Below are 19,131 nucleotides of genomic sequence, written 5' to 3'. Positions count from 1 at the left end.
GATGGCCATTAATTGGCAGCACAAATGGGCACTGATTGCCAGCACAGATGGGCACTGATGGGCACTATTGGCTACACTGATCACCAGGACACTGATGATCAGTGTCCTGATTATCAGTGTAGATGTCCCCCTGCGAAATGCCACTTACTGGCTCTCCTCTCCTCACGGGCTGTCAGCGTGAGAAGATTACTGCCAATAACTGTCATTTCCTATTTACCCAGTGATCAGCTGTGATTGGACACAGCTGGTCACATGGTAAAAGCGACTGAGATTGGCCCATTCATTAGTCATGTGATCAGCGGTGTCCGAAGGACACAGTGATCACAGATCACGCACAGAGGGTGTGGGTTTGGGATGATGTCCATGGACTCCTACCCAGAATTAGCCGACCTCGCTGTAGCCATCTTTTTGGCTATAGCACAGCTGGGAACTGGTTAAAGAATGGTTAAAGAATGATATACTAAAGGAATATAGACTGTGCACTCTGAAAGTGCAGTTGCTCCAGAGCTTAGTAAGTGAAGGGAAGCTCTGCTGACTTCCATCATCCAATCATGTGCAGGCAAAAATGCAGTTTTTTTTTTTTTAATTTCCTTGCATGTGATTGGGTATTCTTTGTGCAGTGAAACTTCATCTTATTTACTAAGATCTGGAGCAGCTGTTCTACCCGGGTAGTGTTAGCAGTAGACGAGTGTGATTTGTGTTTTTACTAATCGAAATTCTGACAAAATTCTCATTATTTGGGGATTTGGATGTATCCAAATCTCAATAGTAATGAATTTCCACAAATCTATATATACAGTAAATCATAACGAAACAAGGAATTACTTCATATTCATTTGTTTCTTTCGGATGACATGATGTGATAGTTTGGGCCTCTTGTTAATGTTTGAAGCATCTAAAATAACGTAATAAAATAAGGAAGGAATCAAATTGATTTACATCCATTTTATTTTTATTTTGCATTAACATTTTTCATTATTAGAAAAAATGCACTACATATGAAATAGAAACCTAACGAATGAATCCGGAATTAATTTTGTTCCATTCATTACTTTCATTACCCAAGTCAATATCGTCCAATCAGCTCAAGCCATTTCTCTTTGTGGGTTGGACTAGCAGGGATGACTCAAGAGTGCATAAGTAACCTCCCGAAACAACATATTAACAAGTTAAAATGCATATAGCCCATCTTCTGAATTTACTTTCGAATCAATTTGAAATAACAAATATACAAAACAAATCCAAATATACAAAATTAAGTCTCAAACTGAATCATTTTAATATAACAAACATGATGAAACTAAATGAATTACTTAACAATTAATCTGAAACAAAACATTTTTTTTTCTGCCATGCACATCTCTAGTTAGCGGTTCTTAGTCAATTTTTTTCTTGCCTGTATTTGATCTTTAAATTTGACCAATGCTGCAGTAAAAAAAAATGTAAGTAAATAAAAGTAGTTGAAAACGTATATATACAGGTATATCAATATCATATTTGTATTAATCGCTTACTAAATACTAATTGCTTAATATAACTGAACATTTTCACTTCCTGAGGTCATCACTTATAGCTTGATCTGGGTCAAATGAGAAGGCAGCATCCCTTAACTGAATTTCTTTCTGTTTTTCTTTAAATTTCCTCTCAGCAAATGTTACTGCATCATGTACACTGTGAAAGGCAAGCAGCTCTACATCACCGCTGGTGTTGCTGAAATACTCTCCATCATGAAGGGATCGGCGAACTGATGGATTGCAATTAACAAGGAACACTTGTACACCTATCTCCTCGTAGTCACTGCGGACTTCTTTAAGAACACCAAGCCCCACGGTGTCTATAAACTGCATGGCACCACAATCAATAATAAGAGAGTGGATGTCAAGCTGTGGTACAGAAGTTTTGGCAGTTTTCCTCTTCTCAGTTTTAATCAAATTAAACCTAGCAATGAACCTATTGCCTGTCTCTCTTGAAGCTGCTTCTTCTTCTTTCTTTGCCTTCCTTTGCAATGCAGACACTATGGGAGGGTTAACGCCAGTTTTGCTATAAAGAGAACTTCTAAAGTAGTCTTTGTTGGCATAGTAGAGAGAGGCATCAAATCGGAATATTTTAACATTAGGTATGTTGTTCAGCTCTTTGTATGTGAACTGGTCTTCATAAATCTCTGTTCCGCTAACTTTACCTAATAGAGTTGCCCTTGGCCTCTGAGTACGGAAGATCACACAAAGCATGGAGAAGCAAACAGCCACCAATAATCCAATCTCAGTTGAAATTAAGGAAGATGCCAACATGCTAACCCACCAGACCACTGTATCAATTTTACTAATACACCACATTTTTGGAGTGTCAGCAAATTTTCTCAGTGCTCCCCTAAGACTGGTTATAGTTATGACACCTAAAATGCAATTTTGTAGCGAGTAGAACAGAGGGGCAATGGCAAGCAGTACAAGCAACAATACAGATGAGCTGATTACACCATTTAGCTGGGTGTTGGCACCTGTGGACTCTCTTAGAAGACTTTTGGCAAGAGCGGCACAACTTGAAAAACAGGAAAAGAAAGATGGGATTAGATTACACATGCCAATAGCAATCATCTCCTGATTGGTGCTGATTGTGTATCCGTGTTTTTTGGCAAATATTTCAGCAAGAGATACTGTCATTGCAAATCCAATTATTGCAATTGGCACTGCGTCAGCAGCTATACTGGGAATCAAGCTCCAGTCTGGGGCTTTCGGAACCTGGAATCCAGTGGGAATGGAGCCACAGACTGCGGATTTATATTTCGTATTAAAACTATAGTAATAGGAAACCAGTGTGGCCACAATAATCACTATTAATTCTATTGGAAAGGGGACTTTCATCTTATTCTTAAATCGATCATTTATTTCTTTGACAGGGACAATAAGAACTATTGCAATGATGCTAGTAACTAAATCACATATGTTAGTACTTTTCAGATTGGAGAAGATGTCAATCCAAGTAAAAACCAAAGCCCCAACGCCATCACGACGAGGGATCTTTAACCCAAGGAGATACTTCATCTGTGAGGTCAGAATTGTCAGTGATGATCCAGTGACAAAACCACTCAGCAAAGGCTCTGACAAATACATTGAGATGAATCCTAGCTGAAAGATTCCCATGAGGATCTGAAAAAGAAAACATATATATAAATATTTATTTAATAATTACTTTCCAAAAGGATGAAGAGAAGGGACGTTTATGTTTTTTTTTTCCATTTTACAAGCTGGATCATTGAATGTTTTCTTTGGTAGTTGTAGCAAAGTTAAGCTATAAGAACATTTTAGTTACAGTGAAATAATTTCAGATGCCTAAAGAGATTGTAAATGATCTTTCATATCATTGTTTTGTGTAATTTTTAAAAAAATAATAAACATGATATACTTACTTACTCGCAATGGTATTGCCCTCGACGCCCTCTTCTGGGATCCCCCACCAGTGGTCTCAACTCATCCTCTACTATGTGCACCCCCATAAGAAGCCACTTCCTATAGTGGTACAACACTGCCTCCATGTCCTATAAGGAGTGAGAGAGAGGCGAGCACCACTGCAGATAGGCACAGTGCTGAATTAAAACAGGTATCTAGGTACAAAGTATAAAGTACAAAACCTTTTGCCTTTACTGCTTGAAAGTGGTTCTAAAGGTGGACATTTTTCACCTTCATGCATTCTACCTCCATGCAGACCCCCCAATACTTACCTTATCCTGATCACAATCAAGTGCTGTGCACAAGATCTTTGGCACTCCCGAGTCTCCCTCTCCTTTTTTGGCTGAGACAGCCAGTGAGGAGGGAATGGGGGGGGGGCAAGGCCGAGCCGCGCTTTGTATGTATTATAGACATACAGGGCCAGCTTGTGAGTGAGCACACATGAGTGCCCCCCAGAGCAAGCAGCTTGCTCTGGGGGCCCACGGCAGTGGTGGGTGGGAGGCAGGAGCGCAGATGGGGGACCAGAGGGGAGGAGGACTGTTTGTTGAAATATCACCTCTTTGCTGCTACCCTGCCGCTGCACATATTCGACCAGCTGGATGAGTTGAATACCAGCACTCCCCATTGCATTCAATGGTTCCTCACAATGGCTCATACATGCTGCAGTGATGTATGAGCCAGTAGGATAAATAACTGCATGCAGAGAGGAAGCAAGAATTTTACACACCCAGAAATGTGAAATACTTGCAGTGGTCAGTGAGCTTCGAAGAAGTGACTTTTCAACAAATGGGACACCAGAAAGGCAAGTATAAATCTTCTTCTATTACAGGTGTGCTTTTACAAACAAAGTGATTCCATGCCGACAAGGTCACTTTAAAGTGCATCTGTAACCAGGTATGATTTCATATAGGGAATATCTGGAAATGTTAATTGTGGCTATGCAGTACCCTAAAAAAAAGCACATTCAGTGCTTTAGAAAAAGGCAAGTATACAGTATAGAAGGATATGCTTTGTTCATGTTTCATGTCTAAGGTTTACAACCAAGTAATTTAACATTTAACGTACAAACATTCTTAACTGTCACAGTTACCTATGCAATGTTAAATGACAACACAAATGGCTATTTAAAGATGCAAGGTTAATTTGAGAGGCTACCCTAAGGGGCAAGGCTGTCAATATTAGTGAAACTCCAGCTATAGTTTTTGTGTAAGGTGTCGTAGGTTAACAATTTCTGTGAAATATATTGTTGCCTGCTGTTTGTTAGGAAAAGCCCCTCAGTTCCTATGTAGTCATCAGAACAGGAAGTGAGCAGAATTTCTCCTAGGGCAGCATAGATAGTAATATAAACCCTTTTAAATGATAAGGAAAAGGTGTAGCACCAAGAAAGAAATTGAGGATGTGTAGAGTAGACAAAGAAGGTACATAGCAAAAAAGGCACTGCAAATACAGATAAGAGTAAATGCCAGCATACTAACAGGTAAGTTGCAAGTAATGAAACCTTTGCTTGTATGATATAACAATAAATGTTTCATGGCTGCAAGGAACCCTCTGAAATGTTGGTCTTATGTCATACTAGTAAAAGTGCGCAGCTTTCTGGCATCTACTCTTATTTAGAAAGAAAGAACTAAGACAGGAATTGCATGCATACCGGCTCTTTGGAAACAAACTACTCCGCCTACACTTGAACACTGGTGTAATAGGGTATCTGACATCCAAGTAGCGGAACAGTTAACTACGGTTAATATAAATCAGTCCAAGAAACATTCTGAGATTTGGATGCCCTGGCAGCTATACCTGGACTCTCGGTGAACAAGCCTTTAGAGTCGGGAGGGTTGCTACTGCTGGAATGAAGAGCTGGGCCCCTTTTGCTCTCCCTCTCAACTGTTTCCCTCCATCCCCCGTAGCAAACTTGCTCATCAGAGTTGGATGCGGAGTTCCCCTTTTTTATTAGAAGTATTCCTCAATCCTTTATTTCCTACCCTCTCCCTTCCTGAGAGGCACAGGGACAGATGTGTAAGTGTTAAAAGTGCTGGCAGGCTGGAGCAGCAGGGGGCCCAGCGCTACAAAGCCCCCCCATAGAGACAGCAGCCTCTCTGTCCAAGGGACCTGTGTGATTTCACACCTTGGGGAAGGATGGCAGAAACTTCTCAAGAGTTCAAGGCAGTCCCCAGAAGCCCAAACAAGTTAACATTTTTAACAGATCTGGTTTTCCCCTATGTTTCATATCATGGATTATGACAGATGTTGGTTTTAATTCAGAGTCCGACCGACATCCCTCCCTAAACAGGTATTGGCCAGTTACTCAGAGCCACCCCCCTTGCTGGGGGACTTTAAAAAAGCACAGGCTGTAGGCCTGAGGATAAACTAAAGACATCTCCTAATTTTAACATCGTAACAGCAGGAGATCAAAGACCCTTCGCTCTGCAACTTGGATCTGCTACCTCAAGGCTTAACATGCCAAGTAACTTAACCTTTTAACTTCTCCCTGTTATCTCTTGGCTGTGATATGCTGTTTTTATATATAAATATATATATCTAGTTACATTTTCTTTCTAAATATTTTATTGCACCTGTTTGACTTCTTTAGTAATAAATCTTTCTTTCTCAAAGTGTTAAACTGTTTCTAAGCGCTTCACGAATTCCTGCCTTTTGAAGAGACGCTACTGTGTTTGTTTAATCCTCTGCCCAATTGGCCTGCGGTGACCGTATTGGACAGGCGACTTTTCAACCATTACAGTGTATATTGGATAAAGAGAGTTTCCCCTTTCTCTGTACAAAAAGGGGTGGTGGCAGTGAAGGGTTAGTTGCGTAATTAACCCGACCCAGTAACAAGCGCATTCAGGCTGCCGGTGCGTCGATTGCGTTCCATTAGCTGGACAATCGTTGTGCAGGGCGCAGCTGAGTGTGGCATTGTTACGTACATCACATCGCAGTTTTAGATCGGCCGGTCCTTTGGTCACGAGTTTAGTGAGAAGGTCTGGGGTCTGACACCGCGGGTGTGACGTATTATTGTTGGTCGCAGTCGTGCGATTATCGCATGTTGAGGGTGGCGATCCCCGTGACTATGACACCCCCTACTTCCCCCCCAGTCCCTTCTTTCCCTTTTTTTCCTTTTTTTCCCTTTTTCTTACTTTTTTCTCTTTCTTTTCTTCCTCTTTCCCCAATTTTCTTTGTTTACCTCTTATCTGTTTATTGCTAAAAAAATTATCTCAACAGGGTGAGAACCTTAATACCATGGTGGTGCAGTTTATATATGATTACACATCTAATTAAGCTTTTCTCTTACAGATTATATGTTTTCTGTTACCAGTTTTTGTGATGGTAACTGGTTTTTGACATAAGGGTAGTTAGATTAAATATCTGATTACTGTAAAATGTATTACTTACCCTATAACTTGATCGAATTAAAATAAAGTTTTTAAATAAGATGGGAATTGCATCTAAATGTAGACAGATATTACAGCTAAAGTATAACTAAAGTCAAAACATTATTTTTAGATTTGGATAGAGTGGAGAGGGATTAGAACATCTGCCATGTTCTTATTGCTGTCTGTATCCCCGCTAGGGAAATTTGTCCTCTCTATTTGTTCTGTTTTCACCAACAGTGAAAGAAAATCACAAATGTGGGGTTATCAACAGAACAGGAAAAAAGGGAAAATTTTGGTAACAAGGCATTCTCTCATTTTGGTGGGATGTCCTCTCATTTGTCAATGGGAAATCTCCCCAACTGGACACAGAGGGCAAAAAAACTTATTTACTCTATCTGAATTTTGAAAAATGTTTTGCCTAAAGTGCTACTTTAAAATATATATTGTATGGAAGAGTAGAACCCTGGTTGGAAATTCACAGACATAATGAGGTTTTTAGGAGGACTTTGGGTGAAAAACAGGAGCCAGATTGCTGAGAAACTATAAATAGTTTATATCATTATAAAACATTGAAAGGACAAACAAACCCATTTTATGCGTTATAACAGACCCTTTCATTATGGCTTAGAATTTATGGTAAGAATCTGAATGGTATTGGGTTTGATTGGGTTAAAACAATTTATATAAAATCCACAGGAAAAAAGTGTCTTTTTTATCTCTAAAATTATTACAACCTTTGTAACATATGTAGTACAACTGGGGGCTATTTTTTACTTTAATCTTATTTCATTTTAAAACATGATACAGAGTAATATTTGTACCTACCTGGTATACACCAACAACAAAGGTCAAAGAGGTTGCCACAGTAATAGCATAGCAGCTTTTATCACACACAGTTCCATTGACCAATGATGAGTTTACTGCAGCTGTAGTAGATCCATCTGTAACATAACCTGCTGCTTTTAATTGTTTGTTTACTGTCTCTCCAACCATAAGGCACAGCACTCCATATGTGCCAACACAATTGTGACGTGATGTTGCTGTTAAGAAATAGATGATGCAGCAGAAGAAGTTGGTGTACAGTCCATAGATGGGGTCTTGATTGGCTAACAAAGAGTAAGCAATTGACTGTGGAATGGTGACAATGCCAACTATAATACCAGATGTGATATCTCCAGGCAAGTACTTTCTGATCTTGTAACGTGGAAGCCATGTGAGTACTGGGAAAAGGGTTAAAAAGAAGTTGGAAACCACCTTTGGGCCATCTCTGCAGACCTCTTTAGATATCTCTGTGATGCGTTCCTTGGTACTAAGTTCTGGTTGGGCATGTTCCTCAAGTTTTACATGCATATAGTCAAAAGATTTGGAATCGTGATGTTCACTTGATTCTGGAAAATCATTCTTAGAGTCTTCGAGGTCTTCCACCTGAAAAAAAAAACGCAAGGTAGATCTACTGTATATTTCTATGGTACATTTAACTGATTAGTTGAGTGTATTACTCCTGTCACTAGATGCAATCCACAAAAATGAAATTTACACATAAAAGCTATGCAAATCTAGATGCCTCCAAAACTGTTGGTGCCATTAGAATATAAAACACCCCAAAACATCCCACAATGCACTGTGTCATATATAACAGTCTCCAAATCCTATTGAGAAGTGCCTATCAACACAGTAGGATGAGCCGGAGGTGTTCCTCAACTCAAACATTTTTAACCCAGGTTCCTAAATTTCAATAACTAATTTTAATCACTTGTCATCATGACCAATTCTGGCATTTCTCACATATATGTAAAACAATATACATTTTCTACAAAGTCCCTGGAGGATAAAATGGAGGATGTTGTAAATTTGTATGTGACACAATATTTAAACAGTAAAAAAAAACATTTTAATGAATTGTAGAGCACACAAACACATAGTTACATAATTAGTGAGGTTGAAAAAAGACACTACTCCATCTAGTTTAACCAAGCATACCCACAATATAAATAATGATGATAAACATAAAAGATGATGTTACACTGAGTATATAGATACCTAACACGTCAAGCTTTACAATTGCACACAGCTGTGAAATGGTGTCAGACTATGATACATTACATTTTCCATAGACGACATTTTAAAATCTTTTACAGGTTGCCAGTTTAGAGCTACACAGAAGGTCTGCTGCAAGAATTATTGTTCTCACTCACTAACTAACATGTGTGGTGTAATCCCAGTTTGCATATGCATCAAGGCTATTCGCATTTGCAATGAAGCATGGGGGAATGGGGACGCTTTACTTTTTTTTAAATTAATATTTATTTTATTTACATTTATTTTTTTACACTGTCCCTTTATTTCTTTTAAATTGACCTTTATTGCTATCACAAGGGATGAGCTTTGTGATAGTATGGGCCATGACAGGTCCTCTTTATGGAGAGATCTGGGGTCTATTAGACTCCAAACATCTCCTCTGCTCTCCAAAGCAGCTGCCTGGAATTGACAACAACTTCTTTGCTTCTGGTGTCTGACTTCGCAGTGGAGAAGGAACAATAGAATCTCCTCTCAGTCTCCCTAGGTCACATCAGTCCTGGGCTCCCCAGTAGGACAGGAAAGACCACAAATGGTGGCAGGGGGACCCCTTTCTGCTGTTTGTAAAAGTGATTGGGCTGCTGTAGAGCCACTCGGATCACTTTTACAAGAAAGCACATTGTCTGCTCTAAAGAATACTGCAGCCATGATTCTGATATCACCACTCCCGTCTGAGGATGTATATATACATATGGTGGATGGGAAATGGTTTATTGTCGCCCCAGTGCCATAGGGACTGAAAATGAGAGGAATCTTCTTCACAGACAAAAATAATAGGCTGCAAGATATTTTAACTCTTCTCCGCTCCATCCAAAACTAAAAATTGGACCAAGTTAGGCTTCAAACAGAAGATATTTACTTGCTAAACAATTCCAAAAAATGTGGAAAACATTACCGTACTCATTTGCAGCTTTGGTCATGTGTTTTTGTGCTATACATTAGGTTTCTTGAATACATAGTTGGCCACAGAACATTACTATTTTCCATTTTTTAAAATAAATTAGTAAATGAGAGGATCATCTTAAAAAATCACTGACAAACAAGGGACAGTGTCTCCTGACAGCCCACCACCCAACAAATTATATTCACCAGTTTGTGCTCCTTCATTTCCTCTATGCTTAATTGGAGCTGCTACTCCATTTCTCTAATGGAGCAAGAATTCTTGCTATGGTGGGCAATTGGCCTGTGACAGTGTTCGGGCCTGAGCAGGCAATTTGCAGGGAAGGGAGGTCAGTAGTATCATCCACCTGGGTAGCATTTCAGTAAATGATTGATTTCTCTCCAATCAATCTCTCCCAATAGTAATTATTGATCTATAGTCAACAACCCAATTGACTGATATTTCACACACAGGGAAGTGGATTTTGATAGAGGGCAGGAAGATAGAATTGTTGCAAAACACATAATAATTTTCTGCCCTGGCTGATGGATTCAGTTTGATCAAAACCAACCTAAATCGGGTCTAAATCATTTGGAAGGGAATATCTGGCTATTTGATTATATGCTGATTTGTTCATAGATAAAATTGCACATCGATAGTGTATATGGCCACTATTACTTAGGGTGGACTCCTACAGTGGGAAGGTGGCAGGAGAGTGTGGATAAGTGAGTATACCTTGCTGGGGGAAAAAGTGACCAATTTGGAGACCCTTTCTCTTTACCCTTAATGGGCAAAATTACAGTTTCTCTCTAATGTGTAAAAAATATTTTTTGTATTCAACCATATCGAAGGGTAACTTCATAAAACTTAAGGTCTCAGGTCAAGCTCCTGTAAGCCCATCTGGTGTTTCCTGCAATAGATGCTGAATGAGCAGGAATCCATCTAACTTCCCACATGCTCTGAAAATGCATAGAAGAAAGTGCCAAACCTCCCTGATTAAGCCCCGTGGGCAGGGTAAAACGTGTTGGGATGTGGTTTTGGATGAAACTGGCTGAGACTGCTTTCACCTGTTTAGGCTTTGTTAGGTGTGCAGTGTTTGGGACCTATCAAGGGGCAGTTAAATTGCACACAAACATTCAAAACATTCCAATTCTTCCTTATTATTGGCATCAGTGGAGTGACAGAGACCAGTTCATTTAGCACTATGGTAGTGTTTAAGGTTGGGAGCAACACAGTGGTTTTTTAGCCTCTTCAAATGCGCTTTCAATGCCCAGATTCTACCACTTTTTTTTATTTTATTTTACTGTGTTTACTGGTGTCACCTGCAAGCCTGACATGCACTGTAAAAAAACACAGAAATGAATGGGAGCCATCATATATATTCTAGCATGTAAGAGCATCAAGTATCAACTGCATCTCTGAAGATGTTGAATGAACATTGAGTGACCACAGTTGATTATAGTCTATGCTCACACACTATATTAGTTGCTGTTTTTAAAGAGACTCCTTTCACAGATTCAGATCACATGCAGCATGTAGGTGGGCAGACACATTTTCCCTAAATACCGCATGCGATTCTGATACTCACTGTACTGTTTTGTGGTATTTACTGCAAAACGATGCAAACGCTCAGTAAATACCACATGAACAGGTGTTAAATTCAGTTTACAGAAGAAAATAAATAATTAAATGCATGCAGTAATTAAGTAGTGGTCAAGACATGCATTATTTAAGAAATGTGTACTGGTTGTTAAGGAGCGGGTGGCCACCAGCATCCTTAGCAACCAGTAACTGTCATGTTTGTTAAGGAGCAGACAGCTGCCCCATCCTTAACAACCATTGAGTCATCAGCTGTAAGCATGATTCCCCGCTGACAGCTGAATGTAAAAAAAAAGAATTGCCGGCAATTAATAATTGAGAAAAAAAAAACCTTCATGCCTGGTATGTATTTTGAGGGGAAACGCAACACCAAAATTAAAACAAAAAATGGTGTGGCCCCCCCTCAAAATCCATACTAGACCCTTACCCGAACATGCAGCCCAGCAGGCCAGGAAAGTGGGAGGGGGCTAACGAGCACCACATGCCCTCAACATGGGGGTGGGCCTTTGGTTTTTTTTCCCACCCAGTGATATCACCTACCCAGCATGCCCCCAGTCGCTGACGTCGCAAGGGGACGGTACCACCCAGTGATGTCACTAAGTGGCACCACCTCTTAGCTTATTTATCAGCGGGAGGTGGCGTAGTTGTCAGATGGTGGGAGCCTTCGGCAGGAGCGGAGCTTTTTTTTCTTGGGTCAGCAGTGGGGACATTTTCTTTTTTTTTTGTAATAAAGAGCTTGTCAAAAACTGCCTCCTGTGTTTTTTTACACTACACTTTTTTTTGCCATGTACCCCTACTCATTCACATGGGGGTTCTGGACTTGGGGGCCCTCATGTTAAAGGGGTCTTCCAGATTCTGATAAGCACCCTGCCCACAGACCACCACAATCACTGGCCAGGATTGTGGGGAAGAGGTCAGTGTCCCCATCAACATGGGGATAAGGTGCTTTGGGAGGAAGAGCCCCCCTGCCCCAAAGCATGTGGCCTGGTATGTTTCAGGTTCCTAACCATTCCAGGTTGCTAACCGTTCGGGCTGCATGCCTGATTAATGGTCTGCTATGAATTTTGGGGAGGAACTCGTGCCATTTTTTAAAATTTTGGTGTGGGGGTTCCCCTCAAAATCCTTACCGTATGGATTATGGGAGGGAACTCCATGCTGTTTTTTTTTCTTAATTTTTCCCTACCAGCAATTCTTTGTTTTACATTCAGCTACCAGTGGGGAACCCCACTGACAGCTGATGGCTCATCGATTATTAAGGATGCAGAGGCCTCCCGCTCCTTAACAACCATGACAGTTACTGGTTGTTAAGGATGCAGCGGCTGCCCGCTCCTTAATGAAAAGGTATTTATTACTGTTAATAAATACCATGGCTACCAACTACTATTACGATATCGCATGACTTCATAAAATAACTCATGTGCTATTTTAGTGGCTTTTATTTTAGTGAATGTCAAAAAACCTTTTGAAAAACTCTGTGTGGTATCTTACTGCATACTGGGATGTGGTAAGATATGACTTTGTGAACCCTTCTTCAGTAAAACAGGTAAAACTCCATTGATATAGAGTAATATCAGCACTTGTGGCTATCTCCAGCCCTCACATATTCCTATTTCTCCATTACTGTAATGAGCTTCATCAGTGGCCAATAGGAATATGCAGAATGCAAGTTGGGGAGAGCAAACTTTTTCACTATAAGGAGGTTCAAAAGCTCTGCCTGCCAGAATAGTCTTGGATTCAGCTGAAACAACAGGGTATAAAGCGGGCTATTCACTAGTAGAAGTTTGTAGTTCAAAAATCTACTAGTGTATGGCTATGTATAGGCATCTCTAGGTGTCTGCATTATACATTTTCAGCAGATTTTTAATGGTCTCTTTAAGCATTATGTGCAGACTAGTACAATATTAATAGCAGTACAATTATCTCCACAGTACTACTTTTTGACCTGCACATCAGTACACACCTAATAGAAATCTTAACAGGAAATCTTAATAGGTAGGTTTAGTTAGTAAAGTATACACTTGCTTTATTGCTGTCCACTGTTGTCACAACAGCTAAATATTTATTGATATGTCCTCAAATATGACCTAGTTGTAAGGACATATTAAGGTACATCTTGGTACATTGGTGTTTCTTACACAACATGTTTCAATAAACTAAAATCATGTCTAAAGTGGAGTTCCACTCATCCTGTCAAAAAATAAAAGTCAGCATCTACAAAAACTGTAACTGCTGACTTTTAAAAAACAGCCACTTACCTGTCCCTCGGTCCCGTGGTGTGTCCCCCGCAGCCCGTTTCACCTGCCGTCCTGGATTCCTGGAGGCTGGCATCTTCAGTGTGGGCACCCAGCTGTGACTGCTTGTGGCTTCACAGCCGGGTACCCACTGCGCACGCGCGAGTAGCGCTGCGCTTCATGAATGGTCCTGTAGTCTTCTGGGACCTTTCATGTGTCCCAGAAGACTACGGGGAGGGAAGGAGGGAGAACACTTTCCGTTTCCGACCGCAATTTGGAGCTGGTACCTGTCAAATTCGGGTACTGCTTCCCCCCGCCCCCCAAAGGTGCCAATCCTTAATTTATGAGCAGGGAGCAGTCCTTAAAGCGGAACTTCCCCTTTTGGGTGGAGCTCCACTTTAAGTGTTCTGGATGAAAAGCATGTTTGCTCTAGTAATATTCCAATTTAAATCTTTAGAACTCTATATTTTCCAAACTTTGCATTATCTTTAAAGATGAATTCCAGGCACTGTATATTTTTACATAGGTACACTGGTCAAGCTTGGACCAATGTAACTAAGTATATGACATGCCTGGCAGAAGCCCCTAGAAGTGGACGTCACTGAAGTAGACACCACTTATCCATAGTGATCTCCACTTGCTTTAGGTCCCATGTTGAGTGGCCGACCTGATGCATTATGAGCACAGGAGTTCGGCTTCTAGCAAAGACACCATTCAGAGAGAGGTTTGCATTTTCTGAATGAATGCAAAGCATTCTCTGACTGGATGAGGTAAACAGTGTGATGCCAATGCCCTAGCTCATCTCTCTACCTTGTCCAATCAGAGAATTCTTAGTATTCATTCAGAAAATACTATACAGCTTCCAGTTGCATCATCCAGGTATGGTATATACATAGTTGCATTGGTCCATGCTGGACCAATGTAACTATGTAAAAATATATCATGCCTGGAATTCTTGTTTAAGAAAAACTGACTTTTCTTTCTTTTTTTTTTTGCCGCTGGTCCTGAGCAATATGGATGCACAGAAGTAATAGACCACCCTATACATATGGGGGATGTCACATCTGCTTGGAAACGATACCAGCATATACCACCTGCTCTCTGTCAAGAGGCCAAGGACTTGAAAGTCTGGAGGAAAAGAAATTTAATCATCAAACACAGAAAGGTTTCTTCACAGTGAGAGCTGTGAAAATGGGAAATAGACTCCCTCAAGAGTTGGTTCTGGCCGGCTCAGTGGATTATTTTAAAAAAGGCCTGGATTCTTTCTTAGATACACAGAATATAACTAGATACTAACATTTATAGGTAACGTTGATTCAGGGAATATCCAATTGCCTCTAGGGGGATCAGGAAGGAATTTTGTTCCCTACAGGAGCAAATTGGATCATGCTTTGCATGGTTTTTTTGCCTTCCTCTGGATCAACTGTGGGTATAGGATTATACCTTTTTTTTTTTTTTAATGGTTGAACTGGATGGACTTTTGTCTTTTTTCAGCTAGACTAACTATGTAACTATGTAACTTAGTAGAATAGTAAGGGAGAGCCCCTCGGATGACCCTGTTGTTATAGTAAGGAAGAAGGATGGCAGCCTGCGGTTCTGTGTGGACTATTGCAAACTTAATGCTTGTACCCATCAAGATGCCTGTCCATTGCCTTGGGTACAGAAATCTCTCATGTCCTTGGGCGACGCCTGTTATTTCTTTACATTGGACCTGGATAGTAGCTACTGGCAGGTCCCAGTAAGGGAACAAGGTAAAGAAAAGACTGCTTTCCTAACACCGTATAGGAGTTCAATTGCATACCTTTTGGGCTAACTAATGCTCCCAGTACCTTTCAGACACTGATGGAACAATGCTAGGGACAACTTTGAAAGAGTACTGATCTACCTGAATGATATTATCATTATCATACAACCTTTGAAGGTCATATTCAGCATTTAGACAAGGTGTTAGATAAAAAACCCTGTGTTTGAGAGAGGCAACAAATTGGAATCCAGGTGGGAAACTATTCCGTATCAAGAGGAGAAACAACCTTTCATGGACCTTGACCATTTAAGTTATTCAAACCTCCTAATCCCTTTATAATGGGGTGGTGTAAATAAGGGTGGTGTTAATGAGCTGCTCTTTAATTATACACATAAGAAATATGTGCCTTGGTGGTTTTGGGCTTTGTAGGTGATGCTGGATTTTTAAATATACATATATTATAAATATTTCTGTAAACAGGTTCCTGCCTATGTGTTCTTCCTGTAGCACACCCTTTGTCTAGGTGTGTGGAGGATTCTTGGATTTACCTGGCTCTAATCTGATACAACCACTTTGTTGTTTCCAATTGGCCTTCTTGGATCTATGTGACATTGGTGAGATGCCATTTAACAGCTCCCCAATTATGTTATTTTTGATTTACTTGAAAGTATTAAATATTAAAAAGGATTTTGTTTGGTATTTGTTATTACTTTATATTGTTGTGTAACAAAATGCATGTGCTATGAGATATTGATTATCTTTTTCTTAGTTCATTCACAGTGTAATAGACTTTATTCCCTGAGGAAGCCTGATAGGTGAAACATATTGGGATTCATCAAACCATATATAGAGTATATGCTATTTGGAACTATCTCGTGCGCGATTGTACTTCATCAAAACCTCCAATTCACTCTGTTTTTGAAAAACAAAATAGATTATTAAATTTTATGTATTTAATAAATCTTGGTGGTTTTATCTTGAATTATGTGTCACATTGAATAACTCTGCATCTATAAAGTCCCAAATTTCAACAAATGTATTTCTCTAGTTTTTTTTTCTTGTACTGAGCAGGGATTGGCCCATCAGACCCACTACGGTCTGGGGGGAGTCAAGTGGTTGGAAAATTCCACCCATCCAAAAAGTCCCTACAAAATGGTACCTGCCTGCCGTGCAGGTGATAGCCCCACTGTTCCTCTTGAGGACCTGGCTGAGCACTTGTGTGAAGAAGTTAAATGTCACATGACAATGTTCACATTTGAGTAAAAAAATGGCTTTGGATGGAAAACAAACTTGGAAATGGTAGTAACAGGAAGGATGGAGTGGAGGCTTAAAGTGTTACTAAACCCACAACAGTAAAATCAGTCTGTATATGCAGTAAAGCATGCTTGTTATACTCACTGTGGAATCTAAGGGGTCCTCTGCATTGTGTAAAAATGCTGTTTGATCCTGACTAGAGATGAGCGAAGTATTCAAAAATTCGATTCGGCTGATTCAGCGAATTCGAGGAATAAATTCGATTCGATGCGAATATATTCGCTGCGAATTTAACTTATAAAAGGGTGTTTCTAGGCTTCAGAGAGCCTTCATATTAGTGCAGAACACTGTACCTTTAATTTAAATGCCCTTGGAGTCTGCTGGGGAAGAGAAATAATACTGTCAGTCAGTATGACATGCAGATGAGTGCCGTCGATCTTAGAATCACCGCACACTTCACTCATTTGGGCAGTCACGGGGCCAAAACCAGAGTGTGGAGCCACAGTGTGGCGGTGGAGGCAGCAGCAATGGGAGGCCATACAGCACCCTATGACAAAAATGGAACCCACCAGCAGTGTGAGGAGACCTGAAAGTGGCACATGGCAGAGTGTGGCGATGGAGACAGCAGCAATGGGAGGCCGTACAGGGACCCATGACACACTCTGGACCTGGCAGCAGCATTAGGAGGCGGTACAGGGGCCCATGGCAGATTACGGGCCTGGCAGCAGCAATGGGAGGCCCGTAATCTGCCAGCACCCTATGACAAAATGGAACACACCAGCAGTGTGAGGAGACCTGAAAGTGGCACATGGCAGAGTGTGGCGATGGAGACAGCAGCAATGGGAGGCCGTACAGGGACCCATGACACACTCTGGACCTGGCAGCAGCATGAGGAGGCGGTACGGGGGCCCATGGCAGATTACTGGCCTGGCAGCAGCAATGGGAGGCCCGTAATCTGCCAGCACCCTATGACAAAAAATGGAACACACCAGCAGTGTGAGGAGACCTGAAAGTGGCACATGTTTGGGGCATGATTCATGGCGGATTTAGTCAGTTGTGTCAGGAACTGGTGGTTTGAAATCCAGACTAATCCACGCCTGATTCATTTTCACAAACGTGAGTCTCTCCACACTTTGGGTGGACAGTCGTGTCCTCCGCGGAGTTACAATACCTCCTGCCGCACTAAACACGCGCTGCCGATGCCACGCTACTGGCCGGGCATGACAGCCTTTCAAGGGCAAATTCAGCTAGTTGGGGCCAAAGGTCAAGTTTCGTTGCCCAGTAGTCAAGGGGATTGTCTACCTCGGTTGGCAGGGGGCTGTCCAAGTAGGCCCAAGCCTGTTGTTTGAGGTCCTGCTCCAGGTGCACCTGATGCTGCTGCTGCTGCGGCTGGTTAGTAGTTTCCTCACTGCGCTGGTGAAGAAAGCTACTCATCATCGACTGCAGACTGAGGCAGCCGCTGCTGGTGGAGCTGCCACTGCTCCTACCACCCCACCCCTCCCCTGCTGCCATGGCAGCGGAACGCGAGCGCACAGGGCCCACAGTGTCTGAGGATGGACGTTGGCGCACAAAGGCAGAGACCAACTGACTACATAGGTGGTTTTTATAGTACGTTATTTTGGCCTACCTCTCAGCAGGTGTGAAAAAGGCCACCATTTTTGAACGGTAGCGAGGGTTCAACAAGGTGGACAGCCAAAAGTCATCCCTCTGTCTGATGGTTATTATTCGGCTGTCGCTACGCAAGCAACCGAGCATGCTATGGGCCATTTGTGCCAAGGAATGTGAGGGACTCCCTGCCTCCATCTCCACAGCATACTGCCACGGTGCATCTGGGTCCTCTGTCTCCTCCTCCTCCTCTTCTACCAGATGCTCCTGCTCCTCCACTCCTGTCCGCTGAGTGGAAAAACCACCCATTTCACTCAATAATTTCACAGCACCAATGTCCTCCTCTACCTCCTCCTCTTCTTCCTGTCCTGCCCCCACAGGGGTCATGTGGCGTTGAGATCTGTGCGCCACGTCTACCGCACCCTGACCAGCCATTGTTAACAACATTTGTTCCAGGACGTGCAACAGAGGAATGACGTCGTTCATCCCATAGTCCTGCCGACTCACGAATAGCGTGGCCTCCTCAAAGGGCCTGAGCAAGCGGCAGGTGTCACGCATGAGCTGCCAATGGCTGACATCTAAGTTACACAGGGGAGTACCTTTATCCGCTTGTAACATCAGGAATCTGTGATGGCCTTTCGCTGTTCGTAAAGGCGGTCTAACATATGTAGGGTTGAATTCCACCTTGTTGCAACGTCACAGCATGAGGAGTCGGTACGGGGGCCCATGGCAGATTACGGGCCTGGCAGCAGCAATGGGAGGCCCGTAATCTGCCAGAACCCTATGAAAAAATGGAACACACCAGCAGTGTGAGGAGACCTGAAAGTGGCACATGGCAGAGTGTGGCGATGGAGACAGCAGCAATGGGAGGCCGTACAGGGACCCATGAGACACTGTGGACCTGGCAGCAGCATGAGGAGGCGGTACAGGG

General features: G+C 41.8%; 1 protein-coding gene across 1 annotated transcript in view; it reads right to left on the bottom strand.

The window, feature by feature from the left end:
* Positions 1–930: 930 nt before the first annotated feature.
* LOC149467798 (sulfate transporter-like) overlaps positions 931–19,131 on the bottom strand; it is a 32,253-nt gene continuing 14,052 nt past the window's right edge. Inside the window, exons 2-3 of the mRNA XM_089671100.1 lie at positions 7,637–8,236; positions 931–3,143 (exon numbers count right to left, since the gene is read on the bottom strand). Coding sequence (XP_089527226.1) covers positions 1,548–3,143; positions 7,637–8,236 — 2,196 coding nt within the window. The 3' untranslated portion in view covers positions 931–1,547. The remainder of the gene's footprint in view (positions 3,144–7,636; positions 8,237–19,131) is intronic.

This window comes from Staurois parvus, unplaced genomic scaffold (assembly GCF_062004578.1).
Source record: "Staurois parvus isolate SC_StPar_1 unplaced genomic scaffold, SC_StPar_1.0 ptg000099l, whole genome shotgun sequence".
NCBI classification, from domain to species: Eukaryota; Metazoa; Chordata; class Amphibia; order Anura; family Ranidae; genus Staurois; species Staurois parvus.
Note: the sequence above shows the minus strand (reverse complement) of the source record. Positions and strands in the feature narration are given on the sequence as shown.